The following is a 27,515-nucleotide window of genomic DNA, read 5'->3' as shown; positions in this document are numbered from 1 at the left end:
GGCCACCCGCTTAAAATCTGTGATTGGTTAGATTTTCTCTTTCAAGAGATCATTAAAGATAGATATGCACGGTAAACTTTTCACGGAAACCAAAACTAGACAGTGTTTTGACAATCTAGTAATATCTTTTTATCATCACTATATTAATAAATGTAATGTTCATTCGAAAGTATGATTGTTAATTTCCACTAAATATTATTGCACCATATGAAGATAAGTGATCATCTCAGGCCCGTGAATATTCTCATTGATCAAGACTAAGAAAGGCTTGTTTTGAATACTCAGACATTAATAAGTAACACACTTTACATATAGGAATTTGTTTATCGAATATTTGACAAACATTTTAGCACATTTCAAAGTCAAGTCGACCAAAAGTCAACTCAACCTAACAAAGCACCCACCAATTCCTTCGAGCTGACTTGGTCAATCAACTTTAAATTTGTTGACATTTTTTATCATGCTTCTTGCCTTCTAACTTGAATCGGATGTTCTAAGTGAGTGACATGTTCCTTTTAGTGACAATGCCACTATCTTGCAATTCACAGGGACTGGAATGTAATGGAATGGTTACAGCTGACTTTTTGCTAGGAGAGTAGGCTGCATAGATTGTGAGTTTGAATCAGTTGAAAAACTTACTGAATTTTCTTTTAAGTGAGGCCCATATAAAGGTAAACCTAAGGAGAGATGAAAGGCAAAAAAGTGGATATATAGTGACCTACGCGTATACCAGGATAAGAGAAAAAAAACATATTTTGGCCTTCTTGTACACAATTTAACAAAATTTTCAGCACTCTTAACATGCTAGAAGTAAGATTTCGATACATACGTACATATACATACATACATACATACATACATACATACATACATACATACATACATACATACATACATACATACATACATACATACATACATACATACATACATACATACATACATACATACATACATACATACATTTTCACAGCTTTCTTGCTTTCTTGCCTACTTACTTAAGGATGTACGAGCGGTATACGCGCGTTGAATGATTTGTCACTTCCCATAGGATTACTTTGAAATTTGCTGGAAAATCAATTTCTACTATTGTCATTTTCATGAAAATTTGCACAAAGCTCAGTCTAGAGAAATAAATAATAGTGATCAAATAAAATTATATGGTCACCGCGCTAACTTTTGAGATAAACAGCATTGAATTATTTCGTCCATAGAAAATGCATTGGTGAAAAAATGCTGACTCAGCATTTTTTCTCATAAATGGCAAAATTCATGGTCATGTATCTCAAAAACGAGCGCGGTGGGTGACCCCTATTTTTTATCAAACATTTTGATAATACTTACAAAGGAGAATCCAAAAATCGACAATTTAGAGAAATGACATTACTTTTAATTTTACCGATCGTACATCCTTAAGTCTTTCAAGTAATACAAATCGAATCAGATATTGACAAGTAAAGGAAGCACAACGGACACTATGTTTTGACCTGTATTTACTCTGAAAAATGACTTGTGTTCGATACTTATAGGAGTATCATAAACGAAGTAAGCACTGGGGACGCTTGAAGTACATAACGAGAAATTTGTCCTCACGACTCTTAATGCTTTAGTTATTTACCAACATTTATCTGGCAGAGCGTTTACTTTGATACAGAAAGAATGCAATACTATAAAATCTAAATTTGTTTTGGTCAATTCATTTATGCTTTGTTAATCAAACAATCTTATGATTTGTCACCCAAAATACCATTCACAGCAATTCATCACTCTGCTACACACAGCGATTTACCACGGACTTGAAAAGACAAATTGTTGATACTGTGAACAGCGCCGCCAATCGAGTAAAACGTTGTCAAGAGCAATGACTGACTTTACAAAATAAATAATTTATCCCAAACATCAACGGAATGTGTGTAATACGAGAAAGCATGCTTGTATAGATGACGTTGCATTTAAAAATCTAAATGTAACTTTAACTGCACATACTCCTGCTCGGCGAAAAATTCAGAAAGGGTATATATTACTGCTTCTTCAAGGTTTTTATAGACACATTTTGCGGATAAGAATGTATCTTTGTCTGGCGGTTTTTTTAAGCTTCTCTCGTTTACGTCAAGCCAGGATTTAAAAATATCATCGTGCAAGGTCTATAAACCGTTTTGGATGATACGAGTGAGATGGATTATCGTATGTGGCTTTTGAATTAGAAAGATTAAGAAAGCAAATTTTGTCATCAGGTATCGCTACTATATTTTCGACCTAAAATTCATTTTTTGCACTATCCATTCACAAGATATCATCCAATATTATCCCATTGTTGTAAATTTCACATATTTACGATACACGCTATGTTGGTTATAACTCGCCAACCTCATGAGAAATCGCATGAAAATATGGACCCACTTCAAACGCTGACTGCCCTGTTAACACCACTGCCATTAAAACGATTTTCTTGCATAATAGCCGAGTAAATCTACAACATCTACTGTACTGTTGGCAAATGAATTTAGGAGGGTATAGTACGTTTATTAAATAGCCCTTATATTATTTCACAGAATAAGTATATAACACCTGATTTTGTACGAAGATGTCGCCGGCGGCCATATTGTTGGGTGTACCGATAGTATTACTCACAGATTCAGATTTTCGCCATGAATTACTTTGACAAATTGTAATAACGAGCAAACACGAATTTCTTAATACTTACTGGAACAAGACATAACATTTGTTGAGACATAATATGATCCAAATATTTTGAGGGAACGCCACTACTGGGACTTTAAACATTGGTCGATTTACATAGGCAAATCAATATGATTGCTTCGCAATGAAAATGATAACTTAAGAGACCATTGGACGGCAAAACTTATCATTGATAAGTTACGTGCTGTCAGTCACAGGCACTGATTTTGCAGTAAGTGTGAGACTCGTCTTAGAGTATCGCAAGACGTAATAACCAATCAGAAGTGAGAAAATGGTGACAACAATAGCAATAATATCAAAAGGTTTTAGTGTGCATAACTTTTGATGCACGCAACGAAGACTTAGTGTACCCCTACGAACTTGGATAAACTGGTATATAGACAGCCACACTGATTTCTGTTACATCTGCAATTGGCTTATCGTCAATTATCAGCCGCTTTTCAAAAACACCGATTGAAGTCAAATTTAACATGAGCCTAATAAGTCAAAGTACATTGTAACACATGAGATTATTGGAAGTAGAGGATAACATGTTGGATGGGTCACTATTTTAAATCGAAACGGGTCATTTTCATCGCTCTTGGCATAAGAATGCGTAATCGTCTCCTTACGAGAGCCATATTGGATTTTATGAGGAAACAAATTCATGACGAAGCATTTCGGAGACATGCGTTTTACTGACACATGTTCAGGCAGGAGAGAACCACTTCGAGACTTCATGTCGCCAGGCCACGGTCTGTTCTCAAATTGCAAGGCCGAGTTTGTATCGGTGCAGGAAAATATTGTAAGTACATCTCCTTCCGTAATGAGGAATTAAGGGCACAACAACCTTAGTTTGTGCAAAAACTGACGCTTTCGTCTGCATCTAAACATCAAATAATTTAAGTCTCCTCCTTGAGCATGTTTTCGGAATAATGTAATATAGAGTAATTTAAACCATCAGAAAGTTCGCATTTTAATGTCTTGCATAGTGGTACTGTCCCAGAAGCACATAATATCACCTTCTGGCAACTGTCGTCTCTTAGCATGCTCTGTTGCTAATTAAAGTCAGAAATGACAAAACTTGAAACATTTTCGTCAGTATCCCTGACTCTGCACAACGAGCATAAAATAGATGTAAGGAGCCCACTTCCGCCGCGAAATCATGACCTACATACATGCAATACGTTCGTTGCATAGCAGTGCGCAGGACTCTTTCATTGTTATCTTAAATTGCGTATAACCACTTCATAAAGAGAATTTCTGAAACGATTAGGTAGACGTTTCCTGTTGTCGACCATAGCAATGTATGTATGTATGTATGTATGTATGTATGTATGTATGTATGTATGTATGTATGTATGTAGTATTCATGCATACGTATGTATTATTGTCTGTTTCGTTTTTCATTCATAAATTCCACTGTAGGATTGTCACGCAACTTTGAAACTGGCACTAGATTACACAAAAGCCCGTATAAATTCCTATCTGATGCATTATGGCAAAGACCATATCACGGCGCTGATTGTTGTAGTAATATTGCGCATGCTCCAGAGACGTTCGCAATGGTAAATATCCAGAGGAATATTCGGTCGATCACCATAGCAACAAACTTCCAGTCATCTCTTACCTGTCAAAAACAAAAACAACAAAACGTCTTTTAAACCGAAATCAATTTCCATCCATTCAATATAAATAATTCGATAAAACATGCATCTCGATAAATATCAGTAAAGATATTAATCGATTCAATCAATGCATTGTTTGGTCCGGGATTTACCATGCATTTCGCTGTGGCATCTATCTTCCAGGGACACTGGAAATGTTTCATCCAACAGAAAAGCGTCAGTTTACTGTATTTATGTTGTGTTCTGTAGAGCACAGTTTCTTGTGCATGTAAATAATAACGTTTCATATTGTTCATAAATCTTGTGTTGGCAGTTATTTTCGGCAGTTACTTTGACACCTAGTACTTTGTATTTCCACATGCTTGAGGGGCAAAGAAGGAGAGAAAAGATGCACTGGTTTCATCGAACAGAAAAAATTAAAATTTAGCGAAAGTAACAGTAAATGTATGGCGGTTGTGAATTTTGTTAACATGTCACCTGTAGTTGGTGAAAACCATGCATGGGACTCGATGTCGGTTGAGTCATTAGCTTGACTTACCACGTTAGAACTACTTTCATCCCTGATGTAGTCGCTGATGAACCTCACTTCTTCTAAAACTTTTGAATCACTGTCGTTCAATCGTGGAAAGACCGTTTGCGATGAGCATCTAAGGCATGTGTTGGCACAAGTGATTGAAGAAGTATTTTCTGACTCACACGTTGGCGCATTGAGTCCGTTTTGTTCGCAGGGTATCAAGTTGGAGTTGTAGAGTTCCTTTTTCAACATGGCTTCCATTTCAACGCCATCTTTGTTGTTGACTGCGATTTCTTTACTCATGCGACAGATTCTCGGCCGCATGCAAAGCATTCTGGGAAGAATGTTGAGGAAAAGTAGATTGACCCAGGTGGGCATGTCTGTGTGCATTATTCCCGACCGGTGGTGAATATTCAACACGATGACGGTGATGATAATGGAAACCATAACCATGAACTCGGTGAACATGAGGTAGCGCCCTATCAAGGGCATGGCAACTGAAGAGGGCGGCATGATGTCCGCCACCAAGAGTTGAAACACGGAGAGGGCCAGAAGGATCGAGATGCAGAGGCTTACCTTCTCGCCGCTGTCCGGCGGTAGGTAGAACACCATGAGTGTTAAGAATGACATTATCATACACGGTATGATCAGATTTACCACGTAGAAAGCGGATCGGCGCCGGATGACGATGACGTACTCAATGTTGGAATAAATCTCCGGGCAACAGTCATACTTCATCGTGTAATTGATGCCGGGGGCTTCCAAAACCTCCCATTCGCTGTTTTCCCAGAAATCTTCTTTCTCCGCCTCATCTTGCATAAGCATCAGTAAGAGTTCAGTGCCACTGTATGCCCATGACCCGAACTTGAGCGTACAGCGTTGTTCATCGAAAGGAAAGAACTCGATGTCGATTTGACATGGGCTCTTGAATATTGTCGGTGGCGCGTAAAACAAAGTACCATCGTAGTAGAGTCTGGCTTTGAAAGTCTGCTTTGTTGACATAGATGACCCATAGTTTCCATCGGCACTTAAAATAAGAAAAAAAAACGAGATATGTCCTTATTTCTGCATTGAATTTACATTGATGTGAGGTTTGTCAACTGAACGTGTCCTGCTTATTAATTGTATTTCATAATCAGAATCAAACGAGCCAATAACGAGAGTAAAGGAAGTTCAAAGTGTTACTTCCAACGTTTATATCCCTGGAATCAATTAGACTTGTTCAGTTGTCGCTTTTAATGCCAGGCTAGATCGATTCCACACCCTGGAAGGTCTTGGGGTTAAAATACTGAAGGGGCTTTAACTTGACAAGGAGTCGTCGTGCATAAACACGGTGTGCTACTTTGACGTCAGGAGGGATACATAAATTGACCTTTTTTCGCTCTATGAGGAAACAGCTCAACCATGTAGCAATACTAGAACGCCAAATAGATAACTTACGGCCGTTACTTTACTTCCGTTGTCTTTCTAGTTAAACGATACTGCTCTCACTAAAAAATCTCACAATAGTAAAAATAAGATGAGCTAGCTGTTTTGAAAATAGCAGGGACTCGCACAAAATATTGTCATAGCATTGTTCAAAATGTATTATTATTAGTATTAGTATAGTGTAATTTTTTTTTATTTATTTATTTATTTATTTATTTATTTATTTATTTTCAATATCAAAAAAGCATCAGTGAACGTTCGTACTTACTTATTATAGAGTACGATGTCTGGGTACCATACAGTATGTTCGGGTATGGAAGCCGCCGTCAGATTGTTGTAATCCACTGGATCCCATCTTAATCTATAATCAATCCATTGCTGAAATGAAAGGGAGGCAGTGTATGAACAGCAACCGCGGCAAATAGTTCTTTTACTGATCCCATGTTGCAGTGCGTGCTAGGATATGCATAAAATGTTTGTTACTCATAGAACTTTTTAGCCGTAGGGTATACGCAGGGTAAGTTACCTATTTTTTTTTACCTAATGGATACAACTACACGATGCATTTTTGGCATGGAAAATTTTTGCCATTTCGTATAATAATTAGTTGCACAACACCAAATCAGTATGTTTTTGTTGTTCTAAGTGTCTATGTGGTTTTTGATATAGCCGTAGCACTGCAATGTGGGATAACCAGGAAAGGTCTATAGGGTATATGTTCTGTTTCGAATCGCATAGACGATCGATATGGTAAGAATAACTTCAAAACTGTGTAAACGTCTCTTAAACTCAAAACTCAGGCTCGTTTTTTATTTGGGAGGTGAACGCTACGGTTGTGTTAGATGGTGATACATTTTTTATGTACACACAGCCGGAAGGGGATTGCAGAACTGGGACATATCATTCATAACAGAGAATGGAGGCGAAAACATCAACGGTTCAATAAAATCGCAGTGTAATTATAACTTTCCAAGTCACCGAAGCATTGTCGTATGCTTTTTCAAAGCAGCAGTCAATGCCAGCGACGATGATAATGATGATGAAATGTTGTCAATAATAGGATTGATGAGCGTCAAATGGCTTTACATTTTGCGTGACAGTTTTGTATTAAAATCTTGATAGGGAACATGATATTGACAAGACAACCTGAAAGCGAGACTAGCTTCTCGTTTCTTAAATCAGGTCAGTGTAAATATATATTATACGTACTTCTATTTCTCGAACTATTCATAAATAGCAAACATACAAAAAACACTAATGGGTGCATTTCATACAAAAACAGACTCTGTGGTTTACCATATCTGTTATTAATTTCCTGTGTAGACAGCACATATTGCAGTGTCTTAATTCAGTAGCGTTGTTGCGAACAAAGCGGGCGATTGATCTTTCGAAATCTTGTAAATTGTATATTTACATGTAGATCGTTTTTTCAGCACCTTATCTTTATTGTAAATGATTAACAAAACAGTTCAATAATTTAAAAAGGGAAGGCGCGACAGCTCTGAAAAAAATATTGACAATTTGATTTTTGTAATAACTCATTATACGTTGCATTTCTTTATGGAGATAATGTTGAATCTCTCAAGGAAGAAAACATCTGTTCGATTTTTTATCTGTGTGTTATTGTGACCCAGGTCATATCTGCCTTGTGTTCAGTGGGAACGTCATTTATTAAAGAAATGACGAGAGTCTCCATACTTTGACGCTGCAATAATAAAATTTGCCATCTCGATGACCTGAACCTGCTCTTTAAAGGGATAAAACATCAAAGGCTCAGTCAAGGATTTACCACCGTGTACCATCCTTCGCATATCGATTCGGGTGCTTTGACCTGAACACCAACGCAATCCTGTATCCAACATCAGAAAAAAAATTACAGCGCATATACGATGTGTGTGTTCATTTGCGTGTGATCGGTGACAAATCTAGAAAGGTTGGAAACCCAGGGCGATTTCTGCTAATCATGAAATGTTCACCAAGTGAACGACGCGATATGAAGTGCCCCCGATTATCTACGCCGAATCGTTTCGCTTTGAGGAATTGTGTACGGCTTTTTGAAATACCTCTCCTCTGTCAACAGCTTACATTATCCACTTAATGCATTTCAGCACATTTTGCAATTCCCAGCGGCATTGCGAGTTGGGCGCATAAAAAAGGGGCAAATGGAACAGCATCGACGTCTGAGTTCAATGTTGCCACTTTCAAAATATTTTTTAACCACAATTAACCAGCATTTTCGTTGACTTGATATTCCAGAGGGAGTAACAATGCCATATTTGTCACAATCGTTCATGTAAGGCAATCGCTTTAAAAAAAACCCGACGACTCATGCAAACGTATTTTTGCCACTTTGTTCGGTACTCGGTGCATCGAGTTTCCTTTCCCCGTATAATTGCGACTTGACTGAACAAACAGACCAAGTTCACGCTCTAGATGTTGAAAATAGTTCAAGGTCGGCGTGGCAATGTGTCTTGAGAAACATTCGACATCGTGATTGACGCAAGTTGTGGCATGGCCCTCTATGCTCATTTGCAAAAGCATTGCAGAAGATTCGAAACATTGAGTATAGGACATAATCCTCTATTACTGGGCATGCAGGACAAATGCGTTTGGAGCGGTTACTGCATCTGGTTCAAAGACACTGATATTTCATCTGCCATTGATTCATATTAATCGTATTAATTTTCATGGAAAGGCTAGAGACGCATCGGATTTAAGCAGCAAAGTGTAGAACTATATGTGCCCGAGCAATATTTCTGACATTTGTTGCGCTTATTGACATCATGCCTCCGCCTGTAAAACCGTTTGCGTGCTGAACTTACGAAGAGTCTCAGCGCGCGTAATCTAGCGATGAAATTGTCGCAACCCACATTGATGGAAGGACACAACATTTGTCGCATTGTAATGTGCACCTTTAAATGCAATTTTAGTCCATCATTGAAAATGTCGAACGTCCGCGTCGTTTGATTTATTTCTTTTCCGCCGTGATTGACGTTGAAATCAACACAAATTAGCTGAAAGGAAGAAGTATCGATTTTTTGGTCCGATGAAAACAGTCCGCTCGGAATTCAACCCGCAAAGACTCAATCGATGCCCAGTTTTAAATTTCCACACGTTGTGCTGTCGGGCCTTCTGAAAAGTTAGAGCGCAGAGAAGACACTTGACATATGGAAGGTATCAGCTGTCAGGCATCGGCAAAAGCTTTCATTTCCGTCGAGTAACGCTGATGAAAGTGCTCATTATCCCTAACATTCGTTGCCATCGATACCGTCATGTTGATCGAAAGAATGTACAATCGTCTTGTCTCTATCTATCTATCTATCTAGCTATCAATCTATCTACCTATCTATCTATTTCTATCTATCTATCTATCTATCTATCTATCTATCTATCTATCTATCTATCTTTCTATCGATCTATCTATCTAGTTGCTTTCTATCTATCTATCGATCGCTCTATCAGTCTATCAGTCTGTCCGTCCGTCAGTCCGTCCGTATGTCTGTCTGATATCTGTATGTCTGTCTGTCTTACTGTCGGTCATGTATGTATGTATGTATGATTGTATGTATGTATGTATGTATGTATGTATGTATGTATGTATGTATGTATGTATGTATGTACGTATGTATGTATGTATGTATGTATGTATGTATGTATGTATGTATGTATCTATGTATCTATGTATGTATGTATGTATGTATGTATGTATGTATGTATGCATGTATGTATGTATGTATGCATGTATGCATGTATGTGTGTATGTATGTAGGTAGGTGTGTATGTATGTATGGCTTTCCGTTTCGTGATGATCGCGAATTACTGAGCGTGTTCTTATTTAGAGACCCGAGCTATTTCCATGTTTCAATTTTTAAATAATGAATGACTTGCTGAAGAAAATAAAGATGAACTTCAATGGCATCTGAGGTAGGTTATAATGTCCAAATGTATCACTAAGGCCGGGAAGAATGAATAAATTCTTCCCTTAAATCGCAACTTCTACTATAACCAATCTGGATTTTTTTTAATGACAGCAAATACATACTTCCTAGTTGCAATTATTTCAGTGCTAGTGTTGATGACACCCTTCAGTCTCTCGAGTTTTCATGCCGGCGGGACTTCCGGAACGAGACTTCCGTATGGATTCCGAGTAGAGCGGCTATCAACTAATTTAATAGCTTCAGTATTTTTATGTGGTATACCGAAACAGAAGTCGAGGTTGTTTGACCTTGACCAGTTTGGAAAATCTAGACACCAAGCTGTCAGTAACATTGCATTATGTTTGAGAAAAAATCTACGGATAAAAAAATTTGCTTGTTGCCTCTTTAGCTTTGCCAAAAGTAGCCCGAGAAATGATCTTCTCTTCTCTGGCCTATTTGCATATTTCGCAATGTTTTACTCTAAGTAAATAACAAATGCATGGCGGTAAGAAAGAACGAATGAAATTATTAATGAAACTTCTTTAGATTTAACAGACTCTATAACTGACTTATAGTACTCCTGCCCTGTCGGATGCGTTTGAAAAAAAAGATGTAATTGTGTTGTTCGCAGAAGTGCAGAGGGAAAATATTTTTCAAAAACTTACGTGTTTCATCCAAACACTCGTTGTCATGATTTGATTCTTCTCATCCTGTTGAATGGTACATGGTACAAATCAAAATTAATTGTTCAACGTCTGGTACAAGTCTTTAAAAGAGGCACAGGTCTGTGGACACTTAAAGAAAGGTACGTAACATTTCTCCCTGGATGTTTGTTCGGAGTAATAATTTGAAGAAAAAAATTATTGAACCAGTTCAGAAAATTCAATGTTTTTTGAGTGAAAATGACTCTTTCAATGTGTACTGGAACTGTAAGTTGATCCATCATACAATCACAGAAGTCGAAAAAGTTTGTTTTTCTGTTCAAGAGATCAAAAACATATAAACACAGACATGAACACAGTTCTCGTGATACCCTGTTCATCATGACCTTTCCACTTGTTTGTCCATGGCGATGGATAATAACGGAGGTTTAAAACACTCTTTTATTGTATTGTCATCAGTTGTAAACAAATGAGGTCTAATTTTACACAAATCTACCTGTAGAGTACGTTTGTTTGGGAGTTTATAGTGACAATTATTATCATCTACATTGTAAGGAGAATTCGTCAAACGATTAAACTGGTCATTTTTTTCGCGATGAATTATCGATGACGCACATTTTAACACGTATTTCAACTCATAAATATAAATTAATATTTTATGAATCACTGATACTTGTAAACTAAATCACGTTTCTCCTTTGTGGTAATAAAGGTACCTACCACATCCAACAATTGTGTTATTGACAATCCAAACGTCACTGTTAGTGTTTCGCTGGGATTGTACACCGGTCTGGCAAAGTGGTTGTAAACGTCCGCTCGGTTAAATAGTCCCTTTTCATAGAGCAGTCGGTCCTCTGCAGCCAGTGGCCTCTCACCTGTCAACAAGTAAGCAACAATAACTTTCACTTTATAATGATACATCCCTTTGAAGAAATATGCCAGATGGCAGTTTATTGAATGGCAAAGCAATCTTTACAGTGACAGATTTCGCTCTCGTTAACATCCCAAGAAACAGTTGATTTTCCTTTAAATTTGACCAAGGTTCATGAAAGTCTACAAATCTCGCCAGAATCCAAATAACCCTGGTATAAGGCTGTAAGAATTTGATTGTGAACAATCATGTTTAAGCATATGACCTGACTTCCATGTCCCTATATAATTAGGAAGTATAGGTCGAAGACGCCACTTTTTCTGTACGTCTGCACTCGCACACTGATGTCTTATCCTTTACATATCGTAATAAACACGTATTGTAATTTCGAGCCGCATGAATATTACATAAGTCCAAGTTTAACATCTAATTTACTACCATTGCAAACTACACTAGTTGCGTCTACTTTTGATCACCGCTTATGTACGACAGTAAAAATCAATAATCCCTTTAACCTCCTATTTCAGTGTAGGAAATGAACACATCAGTGAACTAACAAATGGTTGTGAGTGCAACCTCATTTCTGCTGTCGTAAGAAATTCACAGAACACATCCCCAACCTTCAAACAGATGTCAATCGATATTTTAAACTCTCTTTTAAAAGCTACCATTTGGCCAATTCGCTCGTCCTCGGGATTTTTTATTAAAAAGTGTTGTGTTTATTGACACAGCTGATTCTCAGGAAAGTCGTGAGGAATTGCCAAAGCTTCATGGGTAACATTGTGACATCGCCATGTCAAGTATACTTGTACTTTTTTAAAAAAATGCAACATTGCCTTATTCTGCGCATGTAATAGCTGTGCATTCAGGTTTGTTCAAAGTTACACTTGAACGTACGATTCTCTACCCGACAACAGAATAATGGTTTTTCCGTCCCTCGGTTGTCGCCCCTCTGTTATCCTTCGGTACCATTTGCTGATGCTTTCTCAAAAGTAACGATGACGGTAATATAGCTATTTTGCAAATAACACGATTTGAACTAATTTGGGATAAGTGGATCTTCATATTTTTCAAATTTCTTAATAGTGTTAGGTGCCCTAGAGCTGAAAGTTGCAATATTACAACTTACTCATAAAAACAAGAGTGTAACTTAAAAGGAAAAGCCGATGAGCTTACATTTGAAGATAAAACCGATCTTACTTCACCATTCAATCATCCCAAATTAGTTTCAATCGTGTGAAATAAAATTACTGCAAAATGTTGTCTCAGTGGCGATGGGTATGAGCATGTAAGTTACATGACAAGCCCTCCGCAAAAATTCGAGAATATGCATCGTTAATTAATGGCACTGATTTGCGACTATCTCAATCAATGCAAACGGATATGAGACATACAGACAGACAGACAGACAAATAGACAGACAGACAGACAGACAGACAGACAGACAGACAGACAGACAGACAGACAGACAGACAGACAGACAGACAGACAGAAAGAAAGAAAGACAGGCAGACAGACGGACGGACAGACAGGTAGACAGACAGAGACAAATAGATGCATACACAGATACACACGTTGTCTCACTTCCATTTCTTCGAGCATTTGACGACCCGAGTAGTGACGTTAAAGGGAACAAATCAAAGAGTTATCAAAGGACTATTTACAACACAATTATAAGAATAATTACATTGCAAGTATTTTAATCCTCATTTGACAGCTGCGCTATAAGCTAAAGATGCAGGTTGGGTTGCAAAGAACAAAACATGCACATTTGTCGGAAATAATGACAAATAAGACAACACAATTTACGTTTGCATTTATGACGATATGCATCTGTACCCCAAATTATCTGGAGCCAGATTCCCTCTAATTGATTGTTCATTTTGTTTGAAGAACGATCTCCATTCCTGAACTTTAGATGAGAAAACCTACTAGGCACTAATGCAAAGCCCAATCTACAGTAAACGTCGTCTGTTTCTGTGTCTGTACTAAAAAATTTCGAGGACCATTGATAAAAGTAATTTGTATTTTGCCCACTTACGGTTGTCCGATCAGATTGGAAGTAAATTATATCTTCAAATAGTGTATTTTTGAATTATTATTTTTGAGTGTAGGTTATAACACAGTAAAATATAATGGCCACCATTCGAGGGTCAATATATTTTACTGTGTAATTACCCTACACTTAAAAAAAGTGGTGGTAAATTTAGCTTACAATTGTGAAAAAACCAAGAAGGCATGTTTTCAATGATGGTTTACCTATGAGCTCAAAACATGCACAAGGACAATAATATCTTGCTGAACCATTGACTTTATTTCTTGTGAGTACGTTATCGATGTAATCCCACGAAAACTACGCGTATATCCATGATGGAATAACTTAATGTTATGACGGTGATGTATTTAATTAACAACTATGAACATGAAAAGGACATTGTCATGAACAAAAAATATGTTTAACAATCCAACATTTTCCGCCCCGAGCACGAGTGGAACACAAACGGACACACTATTAGTTATTCTAACGTTTGCATGATACAGACTTTTTATTTATATACATCATTCTATTAAACAAAAATCTTTTTAGAAACAAGATATATTTTGTTTACATTACTTGTGGCGTTTTCTAATGCAATGAACATTGTAGAAATTCGGAATTACTTTATTCAGCTAATTCTGCTTTCATCGTAGTTGTTACTTGCAATAAGACAAGCCAAATTGTTGTTTACATAATTTACATATTGTGGTAAAGCAATATCAGTAAGGACACAAGGCAAATTTAACGTGAGCAATATATGCACTGTATACATTCCCGGGTAGTTTGAGAAAGTGATAAATCATTCATGAAGAAGGAAGCTATGATCATTTGACATTGGTTGCTGCAAAATGAATTGGTAAAGCATGCCAAAGTAACTTAAAGTATTCAAAGTGCTTAGAATGGCTATTATGAGTACAACTTTGCAGGCAGGATATTAATTGTGCTGTGCGGGTGCATATAACAGTATGCAAATTAGTGCTGTACGAAACACACAAACCATATTAGGATAAGCTATCAGAAAATAGCCAAATTATCGTCGAAAGTTTAGGAAGTTTTGTAACTCTGCGGCCCGTTTTGCGAGCTAGTTAACTCAAGACTCAAGCCTACTTATGGTTCATTTGCCATTTCTATGTATTTTCCATCTCAAGGTTTGATTGGTTTTTACCACGAGGTAAGATATTATGTGCAAACTTAAACTGAAATACTGCTGGCTGGCTGTTATTGCATGGCACCGAAATTGATTTACATTAAAAAGAGGCAATATCATCACAAATCTTGATATTAAATACGTAAAACATGGTTATGAGTTACTTTGTCGTAAGATCAGCCAATTACATCAATAGCTTTAGTTTTAATGAAAATAACCAAATCATTTAGGGCAAAAAAACCAGTAAAATTTGACATATCTCAGTTTTAGGACACAAACTATCTTAATGTGGTAGGGGATGCATGTAAAACTAAGTGGCTAGCTTTAACTTCCCAGAGGTCAAAACTTGTCGCCACACTTTACCCAGTGGTAACTGCTTATGGCCTTCTGTTAAATTAGCTGTTTGTAAGTACAAAGTGGGACATGCGTAAAAGATGACAAACGCCCCTTTTATTTTATTGCAATTCAGTTGAGGAGTTTGTACTTACCGTCAACCTGATGAGTCTGGATATTGCAAATCATGATCAATGTGCAACTCAACAGTGTAAGGAGAGCTGAAACCATCCTTGTGAGCGATGAGTTGTGAAAACCATATCTGACGGATACAATGGAATGAACAGTATCATTGTGAAAGAACGCAACTCGTCAAAGCCATCTAAAAAAATCAATGGCAATCAATGTAGCTGCAGTAATACAAAGCTTTGGAGTGGATAAACGGAGGGAATCGATACCATCTGTTGAAGCATTTTAAGTGTACATGAGCATTATAGCGTTAACGGGTTCATGACTTCAAAGTGATGTCGATAGTAGTGTATGTGTGTTACTTGTGTGGTACTAGCTGTAAAGTATGTGTTTAACAAAAGCGAAGTTATATTAGATGAGTGTATGCGTGGAATATGAGCAATGCAAGGTGGTGCGACGCCTAATGGGGCACAGTATGATTTATGACAGTTTGCTTCGTATCTGTTATATTGCAAAACATGATAAACGTTACATCGATGAAAATGTTCAGGAATATTGTAGGCAGGCGCAGAAGATCAGTTTCACCAATGTCCCTTATTCATAAGACCGTGTTAAAGCTAGCTCGAGCCTCGAAAGTGAAAGACTTTCTCAAAATTTTCTCGAGCAAACTTTCAACCACTCTCTTTCAAATTCAAGAGTAAATTCCGGGATCGCCGAGCAAATTTTGGTACTAGAGCAAAAATTTCCTAATATATCTACCGATATTTGAATTCAAAATGGCCGCAATCCATGTGTTAGCTCTATTGGGAAAAATAAAATTCCCGATTTTCACAAAACTGAGCATTTAAACACTTTATATGCCCCATTAGCTTCAAACGAAAGAATATTGCAAATGTTTGAGTGTCTACATATCTGTCCCCGAGGCGCATTGTACCTTAACGAATCGTATTATTATTTATGACAGTTTGCTTCGTATATGTTATATTGCAAAACATGGTACGTTGCCCATTGTACCTGCAAACGAATCAGTATTATTTGCTTGATTTCGGATTCGCGCCACATGTTAAACTGTACTTGCACTAGCACAAAATGCATTTATCATAGTGTTGCCCTCTAAAGCTTTAAAACTTTTTAAAATATAGTTGGCATTATTCTTTATTCGTTTTTTACCGAATTATACAGGATAAAAAAATTTTGAGCTTTTATTTAAACATCACGGTAGAAATCACATCAACAAGCAACTTTTACAAACACCGATATGAAAGTGTATGAGACAATACAGGATTATAGATATCTTCAGAACAGACATCTGCTTCTGACAAATCGATTTGTTCCCCTAGGCTCTGTGTCGATACAACTGTCACAAAGTGAAGTAAAAGTTGAAGTAGAGATGAGAGAGAGAGAGAGAGAGAGAGAGAGAGAGAGAGAGAGAGAGAGAGAGAGAGAGAGAGAGAGAGAGAGAGAGAGAGAGAGAGAGAGAGAGAGAGACTATTTATAATAGTCAATGGGAAATTCGTGTTCCACTAGCGACCGTAAAATATGTATGATTTGAAATAATCCTTTGTTGTAAGAAAAGCAACTACAGCATGATTTTATATTCTATGAACCAAAACATATTTTATTTACTGTAGTATCCGTGGCCACCTTATCAGAGAACGACCGATTCACTTGAGCTGCGAAAGACTTGCACATTAACCCTAATTTTTGGAACTATTTATAAATTTATAATCAGTATGACCGATAATGGCCCTCGATAATATAGTAAGGGCTAATAGCATCATTGTTGACGGAAGCGAAAAACAGTCGACAAGACACTATAATTATTGGCCGTCGACATGCTTTGCCCAAATGCTCCAGTTCACAAGCGCATGCGCCATTCTTTCACATGCGGATCGATGAAGCTCATCCTTTATTTCGGGCAGTATTAGGAATAGTTAACACACCAGAAAGTGCTCGTAAAATGCCATGAAAAAAGACCCGACTCCTGCCTCAATGCCTAAGTGGATTATTATATTCAATGTTTTTGCAACTGATTCCTGCTGGGTCGACCGCCACATCCTATTGTCTAAAATTCTCTCATGTCGTCATTATTTCCGTATGACATATTTATATGGAAAGGTCAAAGTGGATCTACTTAAGAGATTGACAGTACAGTGATTTTATTTATTATTCTCCAAATATTTTTTGTTATTCATTATTTATTTTCCATCAATTTGATGTTATTTATTATTTGTTTTCCATCCTAATTATGTTAATGTACTTAGTAATCAACTTTCAGTATAAAGAAATGAAATAACAGAAATGTAATTTTTGTATTGTGACATGCTGCTTTCATCAAAGCCTTCTTAAACGAATATTAATATATTTTATGGCATTCTTTACGTTGGTGCACGAGTAATACTGAAAAAACAGCTGGAATCGCAGCAAGACGAAGAAAACATCATCAGCATTTAAAAACACGTTAACCTCGCCCTAGAAAACTACACGTAAGGCAACTTTATTTATAAAAATCTCTCATCTGCAGTCATTGATCTGTCTTAAAAGCTATATTTCGCACTTTAGAAAGAGCCAGATCGGAGATTATTGACGAAGCAGCTATGTCAACTCGGTCATTGTACAAAACGACATGCTATCTCGGTGTTAATGTAAATTTAGTGACGTCATCCTGGGTAATAAAAGATGCAATCGTTTGTGCTACACTTTGGCGCAGCGTGCCATACTTTTCAGGTGAAGTGTTACAATGTCACGGCAGGATATTGTATAAATTGAGGGGTAGATTTTAAGTATTACAGCTAATGTTGGAACTTAAAAGCATGTAATTTGTGAAAAGGGGTGTCAATGGCGTTGACCTTATTGTAATTTCCTCAAACTGTAAAGGTGTCACTACTCTAACAGAGTTCTAGTACACAAATGGACTGTTTTGGTGTTACATGTACGTGCGTTGAAACTGAAATATTTTAATTTTTTTCAAAAACTCCTCAAGGAAACTTCAACCACAATTTACAAAATCACGAGAATAATTATCGTAATGGATGGATAAATGCCTGAAAAAAGCTGGTCTGAGAAAAAATATATTTTTCGATTCTCACAAAGACAAGGCGATAAGAAAACTTCATGTATTCTATAAGCTTCAAAATGAGTCCACGATAGCAGAATACCAATAAAGCGATGAAAATTTGACAGTCTGTATGTCTCAGAGGAGAATTGTTCTGTAAGACGACACGAAAAATATAACATCAAGTTTGTTTACGTGTCCCCAAGAACAGACTAGGAATACCTGTACGGTGTTGTGTGTGTCCTCATCACTGAACGTCGGTATTTGCATGGAAATGCCTGAATTACGAAATCTCTGGCAAAATTATTGCTACTCGTGATCTGACAGAGCAAAACAAGAGACAAATAATGAAGGTGATTACTCAAGGTAGAATGCCGCTTGGGAACAGATATCCGAACTCTTTGATTTTCTGGTCTACCGCTAATAGGGGCTCATTTTAAAAGAACAATTTTCACAGTTTCAGTTTTTTCAAATCGAAAATTTTATTTCCGCATAAAGTTAGCACAAGAATGGTGGCCATTTTGAATTTGAAATCAGGTCAATGTTGAGTAAATTTGTTTCATTATTCCTAAATTTGCAAGGTGACCCTTGAATTCTATTGGCGATTTTGAAGGAGAATAATTGAAAGTTTCATTGAGGAAAGTTTCGGCAGAAGTTTAAGTCTTATACTTTAGAGGCGCGTATACCACCTTAATGCATTTTTCAGTGTACTGAAAGATAAGTAAGTCGATTTCGCTGCGTAAACGTGGAACAGGCAGACCTTGGAGTAGTAGGGTATGCCTATTATTGTTAGGATGATGTTGATGACCAATAATGTCCCAACAGTGACAAGCCATTATCTAATTATATAATTTAGTCATGCGTTAATTAACTGACACTGAATTTTACTGAGCGGTGGGAGATGATTATGATGAAGTTATGATTAAGAGTAAATATAAACACAAAGCGTGCAAATTTTATGCGTTTCCAATTCTCGCTACCTTGAATAGCTAACATCTTATTGGCGGGGGCGGCAAGCTACATGGTATCGAAATGTATTGTGGGTAAAAAGTCGATTTCTCTCCGCAGCAAGAGTTTGAGATGGTGATTTCATATTTACTTTTAACTCACTTATAATCATTTTCGTGGCAAAAAAAGACTGCTTGTTCGTGAAACTAATTCAACTTATTCATCTTGTCATCTTTTACGCGTTTCTGTCTATAAATTCCTGATAACCTTACACTTTACTTTTGCCTCTGTAATCTTTTGTGTTGAAGATATGGTCGACCGCCTGAGACTTTTATGACTCACTTTGCTGGCAAAATCGTATTTGATGTACCGACCGGCAAAAACAGACTACTACACCGTCAGTCAGTGTGCATAATCTCGCAAGACAGTCCCGCTCAAATCGTATTCAACTATCGTAAAAGAGGTTTTCACAATGTCCCCCGGTATTCGGACACTGTGATAGTATTTCTGATGACCGAAGAATGTTGAAGAACTTTCTTCACATTTCCATAGCGATTGAAAGGTGGAATTGACTTGGAGTTATAAAATTTTACGAAATGGTAAAAACCTTGACTCGTATAATAATATTTGATTAGATTTTCATATGAATGGAATGAAGGCGGCGGATTAAAAAAATTTATTTGTAAAAGATGTCCGAAGCTGGCGGTTAAAATGAACGTAAGGGGCATTTACATTCAGATTCTGCAAATACTGATGGGTTTCAGGCAATCACTCTAAGGTTGTAAGTGTATCGGCACTTATATTCTTTCGATTGTGTAATAAATTTGTCCATTTACAAGTCCTGCAGTGAAAAAACGCCGCTTTGGTGAAATTGTGAAACGAGGAATTTATGTCATAAACACGCAAAACTGCGAAATAAAATTGAATTAATCGCCAGTGTTATGTGATTCATATGTTGGAGGATTGAACTCGAAGATACAGTTTCAATTCGTTCAGTGTTCAAGCTTTTTCTTTCCATGGAAGATGGATGGTACAAACAATACGTGTTTATTGAAACCCAAACCTTGAATCAAATTATCGAACATAGAAGATTTAATTTCCGAGGTTATCTTCCCATGAAAATACCTAAAAATAAATAAAATTCAATGAATACGTCAGCAAACAGCGGTTGTCATCGAATCATCGACATTGCAGGCTTAGATAAAAGGTACGAGGTGCCAATAATTTATTGTATTTTTAATTCAAGAGCTATCTTATCGCACTTTTGAGAGAAAATCGTTCTAAATAGGGCTATTGCTTGACACGGCCCACTAATTGCTAAGTCGGCGATTCAAAGAGTGTAGATCGATACGATTGGGAATTCACACTTCTAGGAGAACAATTGACAGAGATTTTGACAAAGAAATATTCGTCAAAACATTACATGCCCATCGTTTTGTGTTTGGAATATTTCTAAGTGAAGTAATCCTTTCACACCGCCACAGAAAGATTGTTTACATTTCTCTGTGTCGTGACCAGCTGTCAAGTTGGGAACATTTTTCAAAGTATTAACGGGAGAAACATCTTGTTTGAATATTCCAGGTGAATGATCAGTGTGTACGTTGTTTTTCACACATATCATGGCCAGTATATCATGCAATATTTGAGTTGCCTCTTCACGTTGTCATTACAATTAAACTTGATAATTCTTTCATTTGGTATCGTGAAAAGTCAATCTATGTACTTGTTGCTTTATTTTACTGTAAGCTGCGTATTATATTTTCAAATGTTACTTGATTGATGACCTTTGATTTGAATACAAATTATGACACAAAGTTTATGTTTCTCGAACTTTTCTTTTCGAGTTGCGTTTTACCTTCACATGGCGGTCAGAGAACCCTGACAGAGAATATTTTCGTCTTTAATACCGGCGAGTTCGTTTAACCAGTGTACATCCTATACAAACATGCCATTTAAAAATTCATGACATCTGGGTATGCTAATTTACATTTACAATTTTGTTACCAAATTCAGCTGATTTTGGTTGACGGCATGAAAAGCACACAAAAATGCAGCATTGCACTGGTTACGTTACGTTAATTGCACAATTGATTACAATGTATTTACTATCCCTAGCATGCAGTAACGTCTGCTTGCAGAAGTCCGCTACACAGGGAATGAAATTCTCTTCGGAGAGCGTAGCTCACGTTATCCATAGAAATACTGAGAGAATAGTACTATAGAAAATATATGATGCTGCATCACCAGAGATGTTTGGCAAGCGTACAATGAACAAAGGAAATCCATCTCTCTTAGCAAATAGTTTGTGAACGGACATTCCCCCCCCCCCGTCCGCAAATGATACTATCAATCTCTCGTTATGTGCCATTCGACTGTTGTCTTTGCGTTCAAGCATGAGAAACTGGGTAAATAACGAGATTCATTTGGACGTGTTTCTTGTTGATCTTCAAGACACACATAATATTACGGACAAAGGAATAATGCAGCGCGGTAAATTGGTAGGAAAGAAGCTTAGGGGACTAGAATATTCTTTTATACGTGTTTTCAATGACTTGCCATGTAAACAAAGTTTCCCAAGCCTTTCGCAATAGTGTCTTTATTGCGATACATAGTAAACAGAACTTCCATGTTAGCTAGTTTTTACTGCATTAACACAGATGTGTGAAATATATACACGCCATTGTAAGTGCTGCCAATAATCACACTTGCCGGGCCAAAAAGCTTGTTACACATTTATTTCAACATTCCAGCCTCGTATTTGCTTCCATTGATCAAATAAAGCATTTATTAATAAACAATTAAGCCAGAGATGGCAACACAAAACCGAAACTGAATGCGCACTGCTGTACGGATATCCCCACCCTGTGTCATTCATAGAAGGCGGCCGTACTAAACATTTTGCCTATACCGGAACATGATCATAAAAATGAATGATTTTTGAATGATGTCAACAAGATGTGACATTTGCAATAATAGGCCGTAGGTATTGTATTGACCCTGGCTTTTGATTACACGTATTTGCATTGGATCTACCTTTCACGGCGTTTTAATTGCACTCCATTGGCAATTAAAATATGTTGCTTACACAAATTTTGATCTTTTTCAGACACAGTGTTTTCTTTTATTTGTTCATTGGGAACAGACGAATTTTACATACTTAGTCGTTTTAACAAATGATATAATTCGAAGAGTGCATTGGTTATTTTTCTTAGCATTCAATTTTGAGGTCGACAAACCTGAAACATCGGTCGTTTACTTATTGAATTATCTCGGAAACATTGAAGCATGTCATCCTTCATTTAAGTTGAGCAAAACAGGGACTGATATTTGCATGTTGCAGCCGTTAAGCAATGTAACTCTGAGCTTACTACACGCCGGAGACATGTTGGCACGATTTGTTTCGAGCAAGACGGACTGCGAAAATCGCTCCCAAGGAGTGAGACTAAATGCCGTTCCTTTCAGCAGGTCTTCCAATTTTCTCGATGGAAAACGGATTTAACATGATTGGGTGGCAGACCCTCTACTTTCGCACTGACAAACATGGACATTTTGAATAAAAGTGTTTGGCCTGCGAGTAATCGGTCAAGTGAGAAATTTTAAAACCATAGTTACGTAACTACTGTAGCATGATCTCTTGTGCCGTGTAACTTACATTTAATAAGTCTTAAAAGACGCAGTAGCTATGACCAAAATTTTACGATTTTCCCCATTTTTGTTACTATAACACAATATGCATTTTCTTATTTTTCTCCCTCAGTAAGGTGTGATGTAAAGCGTTCGTCTTGCAAACGCGATGCACTGTACTGTTTTTGGTAAATGTATTCTAGGCCGGACTGAAATTCAGTGGTTACCAATAACTCTCTACTGTCTGTGCTTTTACGTAATACAATACACACAGGCTGTTTTGATGAGTTGAATGCTGGGTATTGAGACATAGTTGGAAGAACTGGATATGTGTGATATAGTGATGCTCTACTCTGTATGACGATACTTCACACATCACGTTTTTGTGTGATGTGAAATATCTCAGTCGTCTATTTCTACAGGATGATAGGTTCTGACAATGATACACACATGTCGACAAGTCATTTTACGTAAAATTTCCACTGAGTCAAAGTGCGCATGGCTAAGCCAATCGGAAATTTTCAGTTCGCCCCCGGACCGAACACTGGCAGTTCTGTCCCTGTGGACACTGCACCGAAAAATGAAAACAACTGTTTCATTGTTGACTGACGGATGTTTGCTGGGAACTTGAAGAGTATTATATTCAATAATGAATTTTCAGAAACGTAGACCCCAAAACACATTATTTACCAGTCACCCTTATTAGCATTGCATCGATTCTGACGTCATCGCCAATCATTCTAATAGCGAATAATGAGGCAGCTTTCAAAGCCAAAAGTCCAAATTAATTATCATTTAGTCTTCGCATGACTGATTCTTAAAATACCGTCTCGTTGTCTTGCCAAAATCAGTGTAAATCAAGGTCGACACTCAGGGTCCTCGGTAGACAGCAAGCGTTTTCAAAAAGTTCTTTTAAGATGTTTTAACGTCGATCCACGAAAGGATGCGTGTGTTTCCTGGTCAAAGGGACAGTATCTGTAGCTTTTGATGATATTTTCACTATTTTTACTTTTTTCTCCACTTTCTTGCCCTACTCCAAAAAGCATGTTGAGATGCACGCTGTTCAGCTTGTCAACTCAGCCTCGGGCTGTATGTCACACGATTGGCGCTAATTTGGGAGAATAGGATGTGGATTAATCAGCAAATTGTAGCTCATCTACTTCTCCTTATTTTGCTATTCACTTGATTTTATCGGTAATTTGGAATATTACAACTTTCAGCTATTCATATTCTCCAAAATTATTTCCAATCGTGTTATATGCAGACTGCATTGTTTGTTATCAAGCGGAGCATGGTCCGCGCTAAAATTCAAATGTAAACAATAACGGTGCATTCTATAAGTATGAACGCTGCGTTGGCAAGCTATACATAAGACATTTCGACCATATTTTGGAGAGAAGAAAAAGAACTTGCGATTACATTACAGAACAAAGATAGTGTAGTGAAAAAAAAATTGTAAGAGTTACAGCTATACTGGCCCTTTAATCTGAAGGTTTCAGGCTCGAGATATAATCAAATATATGACGCATGGAATTTGCATTACAGAGGAAACAACTGGTGGTGCATATCTCGCGACTATGCAGAAAGAAATGCAATGACAAAGTGGCACAATCTCATATTGCAAACATCCCTTTTAAACGGTGTACAATGTGGGCATACTGCCAGTACATAGGTCAGTTCTTTACACTCATGAGAGGGTCTAGCGTGTCTGCAAGTGATCTCAATATCGGATTACAATTGACAGTAGTTTTGTAGGGTTCATCACAATTTGTAAGAAAGAAACGTGTAGCTTCGCATCATCACTCGACTGACCTGTCTGTGTGTCACTGGGTGGTGTTTGCCACTGGGATATGTCAAAAGTCTAGAAAATCCGAGAACGCTGTTAACATATCGCGTAAAGTCGCATTCACCCGAATTCATTTTAGATGCGATGCCTCTTTTCAGAGCACTTGTGGGTGATTCGCGCCTTGTTTTCGATCATCTTCTAACGGAAGATCGATCCAACGGAAAGAGTATAGCTAGCCTAAAGCGGCACTTCATGGGCGATGTCACTTTCACTTGCAAGGTATGCAAAATAGAGCCAGAAGGAATCAGAATGTAGGTTATAGAAAACTGTCCTGCTTGTTTTTGACAATGTCATAAATGGCGAATTAAAACAGTGGAGCGGAGGCAGTCGTCAATACCTGGTTCTCGCAATAGCGGTTATTGATATAGTCGATGCTAGTCATTTGGTACCTTTAACACGATTGGCACTACTTTGGGAAAATTGGATATTTATATTTTTGTCAGATTTCTCAGAAGTGTTGGGTGCCCTACAGCTGAATGTTGCAATACAAATTAGTCATAAAAACAGGTGCATTGTTTTTTGCAGATTAAACCGACATAAGTTCGCTATCCAAGTATCCCAAACTATTTCAAATCGTGTTCTTTGAAAGATTTGTCATGGCAATTAAACAATTTGTTCATGAAAAAAACCCGTCCATTTCAACTGAACAATTAACCGATACCGGTAAACAAATTTGTCGCAAACATATAAGGAATTAATACAACCTAAAGTTACAAAAGCCTGCATTGCTATCAAAGTTATGTCAGTTAATCGTAACGGCACAGCGAGGGTCGCGTGCTAGTAGATCATAACTTTTAATGCTATTAGAGCAGACGATACAGAGAGGTCAATCAGACGTCGTTTGGGAATGGCAGTTTGTCACAAATTATCTTTTTTACTTTCCTGTGATGGTTGCGTCATTCCCATGGCGGTAGTTTAGCTTGAGTTCCGACAAGATATGTGTGTGTTTTAAGAGTAGTCGTTTTAACCGAATGTTCCTTTACTTAAGGCTCTTTAGGAAATTTTCGCTCTTAATTTGATGCAATAGGGTACTTACATAATCAGTTTGTCCGATGCACCATTTCGAACACAGCATTATTCTGCAGCTCAAAAGATCATCGTGCCCAGAATTGAAACTAGGTCTTCAGACACTGCGGTTGTGCCACTTGTACACTTCATACGCAAGGCGAGAAAATAGCGCGGCGGCATTAAGGATGGCTGCTTAACGAGAGTATCTCTGCAGCAGATATATTTGTTTGATATTTTCCACTCAAAGCTGCAAACGCTGCTCACATTATCGTAGTTGATGCGCGGATGAGGTTGACTCTCTCGTCACCACAGGGGCGCTAGTGGGCTAGTCTTTCTCTCTCGTTGTAAACACCTGTTATTGGCAGCTACAGCGGCGTGAGCAGAATCTCGCCATGAGAAGTTCTTCAGCACCGTGGACCCACGGAGGTTACGATGGCCTCAGTGATTTTGCCGGGCGGAAGACCGAGACAACTCTACGAGCTCAGAGTATACAAACCGCTTTGTGGCAGCGTTCATCCAGCTCACGAGACAAACCGTGGATTCAGGTAGGATAATATGCGAACAAAAGTACGCCGTGATAAAGTTCAATTTTGAATAAAAATAATGGAGCATGCGCACTCCTCGCTCAAGGAAGACAACCATATTGAATATTAAGTGGAAACATAATCAATATTAAGTGAATACGTTAGGATAGATAGCATGTTAAAAACGTTGTCAGAAACAACGTAAGCATTGACAATAGTAACAAGGTTTACGACACGTGTAATCCTTGCCACAGAATTAACATAATCGCTCCTGAGGGTCGAACTTTTTACGAAATTTACTTACGATACCATGTCGACGGTAATCACGACGAATCACTACCGAAAGAATCGGTATTTTACGTCTCCCTCCAACTATCCGATAAGTTTATGTATTTTGAGATCATTAACATCACTATGGTAACCAGCTCTGAAGGAAATCAAAGCTATGCTTGGTTACTCGAGATAATGCTTTCAATATCGATTTGCCGAAACGTGATTTCAAAAACTTTAAGGTACATTTACCTGGGTCTCTTTCAATTAATCTGCCGCCAATGTCACAAGTAAATTAAGGCTAACAGAAGATATCATCTAATATACTCTGCGACAGATATAGGTGTTGTAATTTTATCTCAGAATCCCCTTTCCCGTTGGACTAGGCCTGTTTCCACAGCCTCATCCCGAGATTGCGTCGATGACGACGCCCTCTAGAGTTCGCCCGTCTTGATTCTGTTGCACTATTTTTTGTGTGTGTAGCTGACAGCGTTTACTTTCGTCTTTCCCCTATTTTGTTTGATTGATGCTGCAGTTATCTAACTTGTGAATATCATTAATTTCTTTAGCCTTATAAGTTTGACAAATCCAAAGAGGCTTTTTTATAAAAAAAAAAAATACATGTCATGATGTTTAGGCGGTGTCTGTAAACTCCTCTTGAGTCCAGGAGAAATTTGAGGAGGACTTGAAAAAAATGGGGTAAATTGGGGAGTTAAAAGTGCAGTGGAACTGATAGGGGTTTTGAAAAAATGCTACCGATTGCAAGCAGTATGATGCATCAACATTTAGTAAAAAGTAACCCAAAAATAAGTTTAGCAAAATTCATTCCTAGTGCTTATTTTACACTGTTTCTTTATGACGCCGATGAAGGTTCGCACAAATCACATGAAACTG

At 37.5% G+C, this 27,515-nt stretch overlaps 1 protein-coding gene across 1 annotated transcript; it reads right to left on the bottom strand.

The window, feature by feature from the left end:
• Positions 1-1,484: 1,484 nt before the first annotated feature.
• Positions 1,485-25,976, bottom strand: LOC139145538 (neuronal acetylcholine receptor subunit alpha-2-like). The gene is made up of 7 exons (XM_070716768.1): positions 25,856-25,976; positions 15,373-15,479; positions 11,549-11,703; positions 10,832-10,876; positions 6,518-6,627; positions 4,846-5,848; positions 1,485-4,309 (listed from the first exon to the last, which is right to left on the bottom strand). The coding sequence occupies exons 2-7, from the start codon at positions 15,446-15,448 to the stop codon at positions 4,193-4,195; spliced, it is 1,506 nt and encodes a 501-aa protein (XP_070572869.1). The 5' UTR covers positions 15,449-15,479; positions 25,856-25,976; the 3' UTR covers positions 1,485-4,192.
• Positions 25,977-27,515: the final 1,539 nt, after the last annotated feature.

The sequence above is a fragment of the Ptychodera flava genome, chromosome 12 (genome assembly GCF_041260155.1).
Source record: "Ptychodera flava strain L36383 chromosome 12, AS_Pfla_20210202, whole genome shotgun sequence".
NCBI lineage: Eukaryota > Metazoa > Hemichordata > Enteropneusta > Ptychoderidae > Ptychodera > Ptychodera flava.
The sequence above is the reverse complement of the archived record's forward strand: the minus strand, read 5'-3'. Positions and strand labels throughout refer to the sequence as shown.

Bases quoted from the DNA above. Each gene is read 5' to 3' on its own strand.
- LOC139145538 (XM_070716768.1), bottom strand. From the start codon at position 15,448: ATGGTTTCAGCTCTCCTTACACTGTTGAGTTGCACATTGATCATGATT. The intron at 11,704-15,372 runs GTAAGTACAAAC...ACTTGTTGACAG, and splicing joins CCAGACTCATCAGGTTGACG to GTGAGAGGCCACTGGCTGCA. The intron at 5,849-6,517 runs GTAAGTACGAAC...TCTTATTTTAAG, and splicing joins GACATCGTACTCTATAATAA to TGCCGATGGAAACTATGGGT.